General features: G+C 45.1%; 3 protein-coding genes across 6 annotated transcripts in view; all 3 read left to right on the top strand.

Annotated features, from left to right (window-relative positions):
* LOC127006258 (zwei Ig domain protein zig-8-like) overlaps window positions 1-2146 on the top strand; it is a 43248-nt gene extending 41102 nt beyond the window's left edge. For all 4 annotated transcript variants that reach the window (XM_050875896.1, XM_050875895.1, XM_050875898.1 and 1 more), the window contains one exon: window positions 1306-2146. In XM_050875896.1, the coding sequence (XP_050731853.1) occupies window positions 1306-1439 (134 nt within the window). In that variant the 3' untranslated portion in view covers window positions 1440-2146. The remainder of the gene's footprint in view (window positions 1-1305) is intronic.
* A 1749-nt stretch (window positions 2147-3895) lies between these two features.
* Window positions 3896-6103, top strand: LOC127006259 (uncharacterized). Its single transcript, XM_050875900.1, has one exon. The coding sequence runs from the start codon at window positions 4044-4046 to the stop codon at window positions 4713-4715; it is 672 nt and encodes a 223-aa protein (XP_050731857.1). The 5' UTR covers window positions 3896-4043; the 3' UTR covers window positions 4716-6103.
* Window positions 6104-9815: 3712 nt separating this feature from the next.
* On the top strand, window positions 9816-15071 carry LOC127006254 (uncharacterized). Its single transcript, XM_050875888.1, has 2 exons — window positions 9816-9887; window positions 10757-15071. The coding sequence occupies exons 1-2, from the start codon at window positions 9848-9850 to the stop codon at window positions 13306-13308; spliced, it is 2592 nt and encodes an 863-aa protein (XP_050731845.1). The 5' UTR covers window positions 9816-9847; the 3' UTR covers window positions 13309-15071.
* The last annotated feature ends 92 nt before the right edge of the window (window positions 15072-15163 follow it).

The raw sequence follows: 15163 nt of genomic DNA, 5'->3' as shown, positions 1-15163 counted from the left end.
CAAATTTCAATCCAAAAGTAGATGCTAGATCTATGTACGCAATGATATCTTTTGCTCTGGTGCCTAACCCCTCTATTCTTTATAATTTTCCATCATCTGACTAAGACCTACTTGTCACTACTCTGCATCATTCAACATTTTTTGACCCGGTAGCAGCGACAGGCCAAATTTGTGGCTTTACCGTGTACCAACGATGGGCCAAATTTCTGCCGTGCATAAACTGATCACATATGCGTTGATATATATATTATGAAATGGTTTGCGTCAGTGATGATTCTTTCTCATTATTTTGCTTAGAGGGGCCTTTAATCTAACCTAACGTAACCTAACTTAACCTAACCTAACCTAACCTAACAAACATGACCCCGCAGCTACCGGGTTAACAGGTGAACGCCTTAACGGGAATGACATGACTCAAGGCTGGATACTACAGGACCCTTAAACTCGGACCTCGCTATTATTTACTTCAAATATTCAATTTCTCCACCTAACAACTTGACACAGTATTCCAAACATGTATCATCTATTCTTCGATAACACTCAGCTATTGCCTTCTACCTTATAAACATCATCGGCCTATCCTCAACTCAAAATATAAACTCGACATTTCATATCTTATCTCCTGCTAAATCAGTTACCTCGAAGTTAGGCATTTTGTATCATCTCCAGCAATTCTTTTCGCGCTTCCATTTGCTAACTATATGGAAGGTTCATGGCCACTCTCGTGTGGGGAATGCATCTCATGTTTGGGGTGACTCCACACACACAACCCATTTTGACAGAGTAAAGTCAAAAGCTCTTTGTCTCAATAACTCTCCTTCTCATATTGACAGTCTTCTACCTCTTAAATTTTGCCGCAGTGTTGCCTCTTTTTTTACCTGCTATCGATATTTTCATTCTGATTGTTCTTCTAATCTTGCTACCTGCATTCCTTCACCCCTCTCGTGGCCCCGTTGCAAGCGACCTTCAATAGCTTATCACTGTTACGCAAATCCATATGCAAAAGTTAACCAGTAACTTCACTGCTTCATCCCTGTCGCTGGTAAACTCTATGACTTGAACTCTTTTAATTAAGAAGGAGTATCGAGACATAACTCCATCCCTTATTAACCTTCTCTTCCGGCCGCTCATTTTTGTTTACCGTTACAGGAACAGAGCTTGGATTTTTTTTTCTGCTTTTACATTTGTGCTGTTTCCTCTATTGTAAAAAAAAAGAGAAAGATTTACAAGGTACTGCATAAAATAAGAAGTAATAGAAAAGCTGACTGCAAAAAATGTGCTAGACCATTTTTTTTCCAATTGCAGGTCAGATCCAGCAGCCGGTGAAACAAGGCCTCGGGTACAACGAAGCTCCGCGCGTCGCTGCCTCCAGCACCTCCCTTGTGCTCCTGGCGATTGTGACGCAACTCTGCAACAGCAACTGGAACTTGTTCGGCTGAGCGCCAGTTTTATGCCGCCATCAACGACACAATGACTCGCAAGATAGATCCACTGGAATCCTCATTATAAATTAAGTTCCAATGTCACGTGCCGGTGGAGCGTGATAGGGTATTGATGTTTTATATTCTGTGACTGAACTGTTTTATACTTATCTCGCTATGTCACTGAAACTGCATATATAATATTAAAATAAATATATTTTTACAGTGAAACACTAAGGGCAAGAGATCACAATTACACATTAGACCTGTAATAATGATACTGAGGAAAAAAAAATATGAATAAGTCAACATAACTTCTTAGCCAGTTTACTTCTAAATGGAAAGCGATTTTTCATTATGAAAAAACTTATACAGTAAGAAGGTGAACAAGAAGGGGAAAGCAAACTGTTAACCCACATGCAGGAAAATAGCAGGCTACAAATAGTGGTAACACGAATTGTTTCGTTCGCAAACTCCCGGGTTGTTAGTCCATGGTCGTTGGCTGTACAGTAGGACTCGATGATATACAACCTTGGCAGTTTTGTGGACTTGCACATTCTAAAATCCCTCTCGTGATACATCTTGATGTACCGTACTTATAATCTATGTACCGTACTTATAATCTACAAAACATTGATCCTAAGTGTTTGTGCTAGGAGTGTTCATGCCATCATGTGATACACATTCTACAAAACAGCTGTTAAAAATAAATACTAGCAACTAAGCTTACAGCATTATCACTTTTATTTATAATCTCGTGCTACGCATTTAGTTTGATTTCTTCCAATAATTTTCATAGCGAGAAGTATCCAGTAGGTACATGTGGTAAAGGGACGTAACGAAAAATGCGGCCGAAATAATTCGCATATTTCCACGAGCTCAGAAATATAAAGATCATGGTTAGCAGGAGAGCGAAGGCTCTGGCACCTTTTGTGAGCTGCCTCTCTATCTTTGACAGCACGAAAACAAGCGTGATTAAAACAAAGGCTTTTTAGCATGAGGAGTAGAGAAAGTACGTGGAATGTGTGCCTCCATTCCAGAGACAATCACCTCTGTGATGCGCTGGGCACACCCAGAGGGGTCTCTCTCTCCTGGAAGCAGTAATCATTCCACGGGAAATCGGAGAAGTACATCCTCAGGTCGTCCCACCAAGCGGAAGCAAAATGCCAGAAGCATCGCCTCTTCGGTGGGTCCAGAGGCTGTACAGGAGCGAAAGGACAGGATACAGAAATAAGATTGTGATCGGAGGAGCCCAACGGAGAGAACAGTTTGACAGAGTAAGCAGAAGGGTTTGAGGTAAGGAAGTGGTCTATATGGTATGTTGGGCCTGTCTCCAAGACGGTCGGGAATACATGTAGGGTGCTGAACAAACTGCTCTAGATCGTTGAGGAGACCAAATATGTAGGTTTGTTCACCAGGCTGGTCAGTGAAGGAGGATGAAAGCCAAAGCTGGTGGTGAACATTGAAATCTCCCAAGATGGAGATTTCAGCGAAGGGAGAGTGAGACAAGATGTGCTCCACTTTAGAGTTCAAATAGTCAAAGAATTTTACATAGTTAGTAGAGTTAGTGAGAGACAAATAGTACAGATGTAGTTAGTAATATAATGAGAGAGCGAGAGAGAGATGCATATATAAATATACAAGAACGGCTGGAACTGAAAACAGGGCCAATAATGCGTCCAAATCTTAGGTTGGCGGGACTCTAGTGTGAATGAAACTGTGGCGCATGACGTGATACTGGTGTGTGGGAGGCACCGGAGGGAAAGGACGGAGATGATGAGGGTGGCACTGAGTGAGGTGGGCTGGGACGTGAATGGGAGGATTGCACGAACAGAGAGGGAATGGATGCTGCTGCTGCTGGGAGTGAGTGCTGAAGCAAATGAGAGAATTATAGAAGCCATGAAGAGCTTTCTGGAAAAAGATGTGGTGTTTAAGAAATAGGGAATAAGAGGGTATTCATGGATACTGCTTGTCTTTTTTGTTGTTTTCTTCTTCAGGTTGTGCCGGTATTAAGGCCTGACTCTCCAACGGGTCACCTGTACAGCAAGAGCAGGAGTACTCATCAGAAAGCAGTGAGATGGGGACGCGCACTCTAATATGTAACTCTATGGTACAGATGCACGGTGGAATTTTTATTTTTTTCTCAAACTGAAGGCTAAAGATATAAAAGTTCTTTTGTGTAAGAGCATAACTAGATTCGCTAAAACCCTTTCATTGTTTCATCTTGAGTTGTTGGTGAAATCTGGTGAAATTTTCATTACTCTAGTCACCGTTGCTAGATTATCGTACTCAGAGCCACGTATTTACCGGTTTCTGGCCCATAACTGTTGCCAAGGAACACCAATAATTAACCATTTAAACAATAACCATATATGAAGGCAGTTGTTTGGGTGATGAAAGCAGTTTTGGGGTCGGAAATCGGCAAACATAGGAGGCAGGGTACGACAATCTGGCACCGTTGACTCTGGTGCACTCAGGATCTGGCAACGCTGCCGAGGTAAACAACATCAGCTGGCGGCGGCGGCGGCGGCACGGCAGGCGCTTGACACTCGTGGCTGTCTCATCGTGCCATGTTTCCCTCTCGGCATTGGTATAGCCAAGCACAACCACACCACAACCAGGATGAATCTTAGTCGCTTGCTGCTGTCGTTACCACTGAGGCGACAGACGGTGGTGGGGGCGCTGGTCATGGTCACCGTGCTGTACATCGTTTATCAGTTCGCCTTCGTCGCGGAGCTGGGGGCGGCCAGCAGCAACAGGCCCCCGGAGGCGAGAGGCAGGCACGCCGCCCCCAGCCTGGACACCAGCAACAAGAAACACCCAAGAGACGTGAACGTAAGGGACGCCAGGGAAATGGTGGCCAGAAATAAGGGCGACGAGGGCAAGGAAAGGAAACCTGGTGGTGAGGAGAGAGCGGTGAACGATACACAACAATCAGTAAAGCAACAAAAGGGCATAAACCCTATTATGACGCTCACCTTCAAGTGTGCAACATCTGGAAGGCAAATTTCCGTTGACAAAATTAATGATAATTATTGTGATTGTCCAGCAGATGGATCAGATGAGCCAAGAACAAATGCCTGTGCAAATGGGAATTTCATATGTTTGAAGTGGATAAAGCCCTTTCCTGAGTCCATCCCCTCCGGGTGGGTGAATGATGGCGTGTGTGACTGTTGTGACGGGTCAGATGAGTGGAAGATGATAAAGAGTGTTACTAATTTAGCTGTGAGTCTACAAAATAAGATTGGTCGTTACGTGAGCCCATGCCCTGATCAGTGTCCACATACAATTTAAAGTTACAAGTTACTTAGCTTATCAATAAGTCTAGTCCAATGTGAATATCATAAGAGATGGACACTGCTTAGGTAGATTGGTAATTTACCAAGTTGTTTATATATCAAAGCTGTTGTTTGATGTAATAATGCTTAGAATTGGCCACTTAAGAAAGCAGTTACTAGTGTGGCTAAAGACAACTCTACCTGTAGTAATACAATGTGTATTGTATTCCTATATTCCCAGCTAAGATTTATTTCTTTTCACTCAAATATACAGGAATGTTATATTCTGTTGATGATTGACCTTAGGAATATCCCCTTGATTATCTATATATTTACACACACACACACACACACACACACACACACACACACACCGCTCCGATAACTCAGTTGGTTACAGCACTGCGCTGCCAGGCCTCGCAGCGTGGCAGGCAGAGGTTTGAGCCCTGCACAGGCTGTTTTTTTTCTGCCGACTAGTAGGGGTGGTGGTTTATTCCCTTGTGGCAGCCTGACCCACCGGTTGTCATTTTGATGCTAATTACTATCCTAATTATCCAATATATGATGCACCTATTAATATCTTTTTAACATTAATGATTCTCTTTCTCTGGATAAGGCATTAAAGAAAGATAGTCAATTAAAAGAATATTGTTCAGTGGCCATTAAACCATTTCAATTTTACCTTGATTTGAGACTACAGTCATCCCTCAAATAGTACAGTTTCGGTTTTATACGGATTGTCATAGAAGATTTTTTTGGGGATTTTTAAATTTCCCGCTCATCACACCAAGTAGCCATGGCGTGAGTGGCAGCCTTCCACTATGTGGGTCGGCCTTTCTGCCAGGTGCAATTATGCTCTACAAGCCACAAGCATAATGCCCACCTCTTCTCTGTCCGGTGGCTACCAGCAAACTGGAGATATTCATATTCAAATGCATAGCAACAGCATGGCGGCAGGGTTGCTGCCAGCTGCAAGGTTTGTTAAGCAAAGGTAATGGGGTGTGTGGTGTTTGAGGTCCTGGCAGTACCCAGAGATCGACTAATGAGCCTTATTCTAATCGGGAGGGTACTTATTGGCGATTGTGAGTCCAACTCGTGATCAGGCCGTGGTGAAATGAAATACACATACGGATATGAGAAGACTACGAGAGGCCAAGTGGCCTACACATGGCAGCTCCTGAGAATGGTGTATACACTTAATTCTTTCCATCCTCCATAAATATATGTAACCTCCTACAAAGATATAATTTTTGTCTCAACTGCTTACCTACTCAGTGTATTCCACTCACCTACTACCCTATTGTGAATCGGTTCTTACCTATTTCCTTCCTGAATCAGAATTTATTCAATGTATACCCATTGCTGCGTGTTTTTACATGATTTTAATAGAAGTTCTTCATCTGATTTGCTGTTGTTATTCTCTTTACCCACTTAAAAACTTAAGTTAAATCACTTTGTGGTTTAGATCTTTCCAAAGAATGCAACTTAATATTTTAGTCTTTGGTAAGTTCCTAAATTCTTGGGTCATTTTAGTTATTCTTCTCTGAACTGATGTAATAGAATCTCTATCCTTTCTGTGATAGGGGCACCAAACCTGAACAGCATATCCAGGTGAAGCCTAACATGTGCTAAATACAATTATAAGGTGTCCTGAGGTTGAGAAGAAAAATAATAGACAGTTTTGTGCTTATGACTTGAAAGGATATATTTGTTGAATGTTTTCCCTTATTGTGCATGTATATGAATGTTTTAAGCATGTGGTGTCATCATCATCATTTCATCGACGCCTGCTCCTAGGAGCTCCCACCAGGGGATGGCCACAGCAGAAGAGTTTCCATTTTTCTCTATCCAGACACTCCCCCTCCTTGCCTGCTCAAAGTTTCTCAAGGATTTTTCACCCCTCTCCCTAACGTACTCTTGCACCCTATCTCTCCATTTCACTGGAGGTCGTCTAATATTCCCTCCATCTATCTCGCTCACATACACCCTTCTGGTCATCATATTCTCCTCCATTCACTTCATGTGGCCAAACCACTTTAAAGTCAGTCGCTTCACTTCTTCCATCACTCCACACATCTTCCCTTCACCCACGTGACACATTCCAAAACGCTCATACATACTTTCATTACTCATTCCATCCATTCTATTCACACCACAAGCACTCATCAAATAACTCATTTACACTGCCTGCACTCTAGACCTCTGACTTTCATTCCAGGCCCACGTTTCACTTGCATATGTGAGGGTTGGTACTATTATTGTATTTCTCAAATCCCTCTTTACCTCCATGCTCACACTTCTGCCATTCATGATTCGTCCCAAAGACCCTACCACCCGTCTTCCTTGCACTGCCCTTTCTCTTGTCTTTCCCTCCGTACCACCATGCTTACACATAACTGATCCAAGGTACTTAAACTCATTGACCTCCTCCATTTCTTCACCATTCAAAATTATTTTGCATTATTTTTCACATTCAATGCCCACTCTATATGGGCATACAAAATCTACAACCTCACTTCTACTCAGCTCACAAACCATCACTTAAGTTTTGTTGAAATTTACTTTCAGCTTTCTCCTTTTACAGACACTATAAAAAACACTGACCAAATTTTGTAAGTCACTTTCATTTTCTGCAATGAGCACTGTGTCATCAGCAAATAAGATTGAATTCAGCGCCCACTTCCTTCCCTCAGTGTACATTTTTACTCCAACTTCCTCAACTTTGCCCTTCATTTCTTTCATAACACCATCCATATAAATATTGAACAACCATGGTGACATGACACACCCCTGCCTTAACTAAGAGGCGCACAAAAGCGTTTGATAGAGGAGTAATGCTGACTTGCCTGATGGGCGAGCCTCCCGTAACCCACTTAGCCAGGGGGGCACCTCTTTGGCCGACTGGTAAAGGAGTGGTTCTCCCGTTACGCTGGTCGCGGGTTCGATCCCCGGCGCCGGCAAACCTTTCCTTGTCTGGATTAATTTATCGTGTGTTTCGTTACACGCAGTGGCCGTGTGGGAGTGTAGTAAAGAGCAAATTCTGGCATTTCAGAGGGGTCCAGTTGGTCTGGGTGCCCGGGGCGACCCGATTCTCTCTCTCAAACGCACCGCAGATAGCTCTTGCATCGTCCGAGTCATTTGAGGAGTTGTCCGAGTCGTTGGAGACGCGAAACGGGCGGCGCCAAGATCAGTGTTTACACAGCTGACCTAGCAAGTGCGTGGCGGTGTCTCCCTCAGCTTTCGCTCGCTCTGTAGCCCTTATTGTTGCCTTTGTAATTCTACCATGGCTTCTAAGGGCAAGGCTGTGTCTTCCACGTCAGTTAGGAAGCTGAAGATGCTGTCGGTGGCAGACAAAATGGCTGTTATACAGGACCATGAGAGAGGTGTGAGCCGTGCCGAGCTCATGGTACGGTACGTGTGTGTGTGTGTGTGTACGCCGCGTGTGTATGAGTGTGCGCGCGCCATGTATGTAGTACCTATTTACGTAATGCATTACACGACCATTTCAACTGTTAGTGGTAATAGGCGTGCAAAATGTGAAAAAAAATCCCTCGGGTAACTCGGATTTTCGGATAGCTGCGGGGTATACTGTACTTTCAACAGAAGGCAACAAACTGATGTACATAGGGATGTCATTTGAGCTCCAGCAATGGATCTGTTGGCAGCAGGAACTATCATCCTGTGCATCAATGGGAATTTTGGCCATGCATGCCCATATGGTTACCACATGGGGCCCACTCTGCCCACTTGGGCCCCACACTAATAACCCGTTTCATCCCTCATGTGGGGTCCGTGTGGGCAAATGTGGGGCCCATATTTGCCTATCCGGAGCCCACCAAGATTGTCCAACTTGGGACCCATATTATTATTATTATTTTTTTTTTTCACAGCTAAGGAGACAGTTCGAGGGCGTAAAGAGAAACATAAAAAAAGCCCGCTATTTACTGCTCCTGAATAGAGGTCAAAGGCGTGTCCAAAAAGAGAGGTCAATTTCGGGAGGAGAGGTGTCCTGATACCGTCCTCTTGAAAGAGTTCAAGTCGTAGGCAGGAGGAAATACAGATGAAGGAAGATTGTTCCAGAGTTTACCAGCGTGAGGGATGAAAGAGTGAAGATGCTGGTTGACTCTTGCATAAGGGGTTTGGACAGTATAGGGATGAGCATGAGTAGAAAGTCGTGTGCAGCGGGGCCGCGGGAGGGGGGGAGGCATGCAGTTAGCAAGTTCAGAATAGCAGTCAGCGTGGAAATATCGATAGAAGAAGGAAAGAGAGGTAACATGGCGGCGGAATTTAAGAAGTAGAAGACTATCAGTATGAGGAGGAGAGCTGATGAGACGAAGAGCCTTTGACTTCACTCTGTCAAGGAGAGCTGTGTGAGTGGAGACCCCCAACATATGAGATGCATACTCTATACGAGGGCGGACAAGGCCCCTGTAAATGGATAGCAACTGTGCGGGGGAGAAGAACTGGCGGAGACGGTACAGAACGCCCAACCTCGAGGAAGCTGATTTTCCCATATGTTGCCTACCTGGGGCCCACATTTTTTTCTGGCAGGGCCTTCTTCTTTTGACCTGCAACGCTTTGTATCGCTTTGTATCTATCTATCTATATCTATCTATCTATATAGATAGGTAGATAGATAGATAGATAGATAGATAGATAGATAAATTGGAAAATAAAGATAACGATAAGAAGAAAAATGGAAAAAGAAAAAAATGTAAGGAAAAAAAGAAAACTGGAGAATATTGCCATGAAAAAAATCAAGAACAACAACAACAACAACAACAACAACAACGACAACAGCAATAACACATGAAGAGCAACAAGTAAAGGAAGAGAAAGAACAGTTGACATGAGGTGGAGATTAGTGGAGAAAGAAGAGCTAAACAGGACATTGCACGCGGGAGAAAAGTGAAAACTCATTATTTGCGGCATGAAAGAAAGCGAAGGTAATTATCAAGCTATATCCGCCAACGCGAGAAGGAAGTGAGGGAGGAGAGAGAGAAGGCAGGAAGGGAGGGATAGAGTAAAGGAAGGGAACGAGGGAGACAACGAAAGAGGGCGTGGTGACATATATAAGGAAGCTAAACCGTTTAGGCCCCACATTTTCACTAGTGGGTGCATGCTGGAGGCACCGCACCGCTCTTCAGGATGGCGTCCCCTGACACCTCACTGCTTATCCAGGTACAAGGTGAGAATGTACAGGGTATTTTGTTGTGGTGGTACCTTGTGTGTGAACTTAATAGTGACGTGTAGTAGAGTTCTGATTTCACAGTGACTCCTGTTATTGTTGTTATTATTATTATGATTATGATTATCATGATTATTATTATTATTGCCATCTTTATCGCAGAGGAGACTCGACTGACACTATTGAATCGCCGGGGTCATCCTCGGTACCAGGACACGCTCCAAGTATTTTTTGAGTAAAGGCCGTTCACACAGGAATCTTTATTTAGAAACAATTTCCCAACAGTTTGCAAACAGTTGGTAAATTTTCCAAACAGTTGGGAAACAATGTCCCCAAGCAAAGCTTCCTGGTGTGAACGAGCCTTTACTCAAAAGATACTTGGAACATTTTATAGCGTCTTCCATTTAGCGTACCTGTTTTTGGGTCGTGATCTGTAGAGTCCCTTATAGAGTACCGACTACCTAAGATTTGGACGCCATTATTGTGCCTGTTTTCGCCGTGCTTTTCAAACGCTATCACACGCTCTCGTGGTGACAACAGGACCAAAAATGGCGTCTAAATCTTAGGTTGTCGGGACTCTATCTTTGAAGGGACTATACAGATCACGACCCAGAAACAGGTTACGCTAAATGGAAGACACTATTAGCAAAGATCTGAGCCTAGCCGTCATCTACTCAGGCCTTATCATCGGTTTTTCTTTTCTTTTTTGTCCCTTTTCACTAAAAACTTGGGGACTGATCCATGACTTAAAAAAAGGAAAAAGTTAGAAGTAATACAAAACGCACATTCTTAAGAGACATGAAGGATTTAATTATTGCAGGAGAATAACGTACCTTCAACGTTACCAAACCTTTCCTTTGCTGTTACAGGACGGATCGTGTTTCTGATGCTAGTGGTTCCGTTGTGCTCCATAACGCCTCTGGGAGCTGCTGGTGACGCAACCAGTACATTTGACACTCACATCGTCCCCGCCTCCATCCCTGGGAGCGGCGTGCCCGGCCAGGACTACCCGCTCCTCTCCGCCGTGCCTGACACCGGGTTCTTCTGCAAGGATCAACCGCTCCCGGGCTACTACGCCGACACTGCATTGGAAGCTGCTTGTCAGGTGTTTCATTTCTGCCATCCTGATGGCCGCCAGGACTCCTTCCTGTGTCCTAACGGTACTGTTTTCAGCCAGCAGTACTTCGTGTGTGACTGGTGGTACAACGTTGACTGCGCTGCCTCGGAGAAGTATGGAAGGAAGACTATTGTAGCAGCGGCTGTTACTGATCAGGTTGCAGGTGCTTTAGGAAAAGGAGGCTTTAACCCGGCCAGCGTCGAGGACGGAGCCAACATCAAGTCGATCCATCACCCCGTCCCACTTAGTACACCCCCCAGCAGTCACAAGCAGACCCAAAACACCCTGATGCCTCGTACAGCTGCCCCCGAGCCTCACACTCCGCCTGCAATAAGGAGGACCATCAGCCAGCACCCAACTGCACAGACCCTTCCACAAGCCTCACTCACTCAGGACCTGCCGTTAACCCGTCCTGTCCTCTCAAATCAATCAGTCCCCTTGACCAGTCAACCACTTCAGAATCCTCCACTCAAAAAGCAAGCAAACCGGTCATCACAGTCATCCACTTCAAATCCGGCCAACGAGTCAAACCCGGACAGCGTCCCTCAGTCTTCAGTCACGTATACACAATATTCAAACAACCTGCCTTTCCCTCAAGACTCGTTCATCCAAAGTCACCAGTCAATCTATCAAACTCTCCCACAGTCCACAGTCACCCAGAATCATAGTCCTACTCATCACTTCCCCTCGCAGCTTGTTTCGAAACAACACCCACGCTTCCCAACTCTATTCAGAGAAGATGTCACAGACCTGCCGCCTATACGAACTCATTTTCCTTCAGTAGAGCAGCCATCGAGCCCGCGGTTATCCCCAGTCACTCTGCACAATGCAAATAATGCAAATATCGACCTAAACAGCAGCGAGTCTTTGAGAGACGAAACGCACACTTTCCCCGCTCAAGTTAATGAGCAGGCGAATAGCTTGGCTTCGTCCCAGTTCAAAAAGGATCATGCAGGTAAACATGACTTCAGAGTTTCTTTGGAAGCTGGAAACTACTGGACTGATCTCCATGTGCCGCATGAAGAGGAACGTGTGTTGTACGATGAAGTTTACTCCGCCACCCTTTTTCCACCAAACATACCACAAGTTGCCGATGTATACGACGCCGCCAGAGGGACTGTTCATATAGATGTCGTGAAAGAGACTGTCGGTGGTTCATCATTCCCAGCACTGCCAGCATCTACCCATGAGATTTTTCTTACCAAAGGTTCTCTGCTTCCTGTTCCAAAGCCTCACCGCATACAGACAAAGCCAAAACACAAGCCGGTAATTTCTAACAGGATTCCGCGTACTCAAGATTTAGCCACGACTCACGAGGACTCCTGGCGTGGCATATCTTCATCCTTGGTCATTCCAGACTCACATGATCATGTCCAATCGCGCCATTCTTTACCGCCGCTCCATCACTTGTTGAGTGGCCACTACATTCCCAATGCCACGTCCACGAGTCTCGCTGCCACAAGCGATTCGACGCCTCCACATCCACTGGGGGCAACACGCGACTCGACGCCTCCACACCCACTGGCTGCAACACACGATTCAACGTTTCCACACCACGTCTGGAGACCAAGTTATGGCCCCTTCCCTTTATCGCAGGTGACTTCGCCGACCTCTGACGTTACATTGAGCTCTTTCCATTCGCTTCCACAAGCACGCAGTATTTCATCGGCAATGCCTGAACCATCCCAAGTGTCCAATGCGCAGCTGTCATCGCGCGAATCTTTCAGAGTAATCAACGAAACGTTCCCGCCGAGCTACAGTTCTGTAACAAACCACAACTCATTCTTTTCCGAATTGCATGACACATCAGAACCATCTCAGTTGCCTTCTACGGTCTACAAGTCACTTCCTGTACACCAAGGTACCACAGAATCACGTCTGTTGCCTTCTGTTGTCCATAAATCACCTGCTCAGCTCCACGGGATCCCCAAACCATACCAGCTGCCCTTAACTACACACAAGTCACCTGCTGGACACCATGACACCTCAGAACCTCCGTCGCAATCTTTTACGGTTTCGTCACCTGTGGAACACTTTAGCACCCAAGATCCACTTCAACTGTCTTTTGTTGTCCACAAGTCACCTGCTGAACACCACGATACCCCAGAGCCACTTTCATTGTCTTCTACTGTACACAATTCACCGGAAACTAGAAGCCGCCCTCTCCCAAACTCCCGCCAGTCATTTTTGGTCATCCACGAAAAGTTACCGTTGCGCCAAGGGGCTGAACTACCCCCTCACCACGTCCTTCTTCTAACAGACAACCTTCCAGTCCAGCCACGCCCATTTGAACTGCCCTCATGATGATCAATAACCACTCACGGGCAGGCAGGTCGACTTCTGACATCCGCGACCCGTTATTGGTGATTCAGGAGTAGTCCCTCAAAGTTCATGACACTTCAGTACTACCACACCCACGGCCTGTTCCTGTTTAAATAAGTCTCCTTGAACCCAACCACAGCTACGTCACCACACTCAGAGCCCCACGCCAGTTTTCGTCGTAACTTTTCAAATTCTTTCAGTCCTTTTACCTGCGTCATTAACCGAGATCTGATCACGCGCTAAACTCGTGATGTCCAGCCAGTAACTCCCGGAAAGAGCTCAAACGGATCTTTAGGTACGGCTGCAACCTCACATCACATCCACACACTCTTGGGAGAAGGGCACAACCCCCGACACATGGTGCCCAGTCACTGCTGGGTGGACAGTGGGCACAGATTAAAGGAGGCTGTCCATCTGTCTCTGTACCACCCAGGAATCAAACCTGGGACATATCAATTGTGAGACAAAGCCCAACCACGCCACAGAGCCTCGTGTGTGTGTGTGTGTGTGTGTGTGTGTGTGTTGCTACTGTCTGTATCTGTTTGTGGATATATTCACATACCTGGGCCATGTCATCAACAGGGAAAGGACCGATGATGATGACATCAAGAAGCAGACCACCAAGCTCACAGTCATCGGCAACACGCTGCTGAGGAAATTCTCCTTCTGCAGCACGGAGGTGAAGTTGGAGTTATTCAAGAGCCACTGCTACTCTTTCTATTGCAGCTCGCTTTGGTCGCGGTATGGGGCTGCCTCCATGAACCATCTTAGGGTCTGTCATAACGACATCTTCAAGCGGCTTTTGGGGCTTCGTAGATGGACTAGCTCATCCCTGTCCTTCACTGGGCACGGGATGAACTGTCTGGCTGTGCTGCGTCGCCACGCCCCGTACAGTATGAGGAGTAGAGTGGAACAATCTGGGAACTCCATCATCACCTCCGTCAAACAGAGCTCGGCCTGTGTATGTGGATCAATGCGGCGGGAGTGGCTGGGTCTTCTGTCCGTGTATATTCTGCATAAGTGTGCCGTGCAAACGCATATATAATTATAAGCTGTCATTATTTAAGCGTATATGTATCTCGATTGATCTCGTTTGTTTACTTGTCCTGTTTTCTTCTACATGCTGCTGGGCGAAATAAGTGTAAGACAGGTCGCCTACTTCCTGTTTGTTACTAATAATTTTCGTTGATGATCTCAGAAGTATTAAAGGTTCTGAGCCAGACGTACTAATTGATGACACCAGGCATGGAAGTATACAAAAAATATCTTTACTTTAGGAATATTGTAAGAATTATGGAATGGTAATTAACCAATCTAAGACTAATGTTTTCTCTAAAAGCGGCAGTGCAGTGAACAGAGCCATTGGTGGTGTACGTGTTAGTGCTGGAACACTGTCATATGTGTATGTATGCGCCTATAGGTTCACCCTTCACCAGCGATGAACGTATTTCTTCTTCTGTTAAAGGACATGCAAATGCTAAGATGTCTCATGTTCTGAAATTCGTGTCATTTAAAAATATAAATAATGATGTGCTTTCAATATTTAGAACCGTGTGTTTGATGCAGATCTCATATCTTCTCTGATATACGCACGTGAATCATGGCTGTGTGCTGCCCTGAAGCCTGTAAGAAAGCAGTAAAACTGGTGATTGAAACATTTACTAGATGTGAGAAGAACCACGTGTAACATGTATGTTATGCAGAATCAGGAAATCTTCTTCTTCAGGAAATAGTAAAACAAGTAACATATTATTTTCCTCTAAGATACGTCATGAAAGGCAGGGAATGCAAGATCGTCACATGTCATCAATACTATTATTAATAGTAATACACCTGC

Source organism: Eriocheir sinensis, chromosome 32 (assembly GCF_024679095.1).
Source record: "Eriocheir sinensis breed Jianghai 21 chromosome 32, ASM2467909v1, whole genome shotgun sequence".
Lineage (NCBI taxonomy): Eukaryota > Metazoa > Arthropoda > Malacostraca > Decapoda > Varunidae > Eriocheir > Eriocheir sinensis.
Note: the sequence above shows the minus strand (reverse complement) of the source record. Positions and strands in the feature narration are given on the sequence as shown.

What these genes read in the sequence shown, in the direction of transcription:
- LOC127006259 (XM_050875900.1), top strand. Translation starts at nt 4,044, where the DNA reads ATGAATCTTAGTCGCTTGCTGCTGTCGTTACCACTGAGGCGACAGACG.
- LOC127006254 (XM_050875888.1), top strand. Translation starts at nt 9,848, where the DNA reads ATGGCGTCCCCTGACACCTCACTGCTTATCCAGGTACAAG. An exon ending in ACTGCTTATCCAGGTACAAG is followed by an intron (nt 9,888 to 10,756) that starts GTGAGAATGTAC and finishes TTGCTGTTACAG; the next exon opens with GACGGATCGTGTTTCTGATG.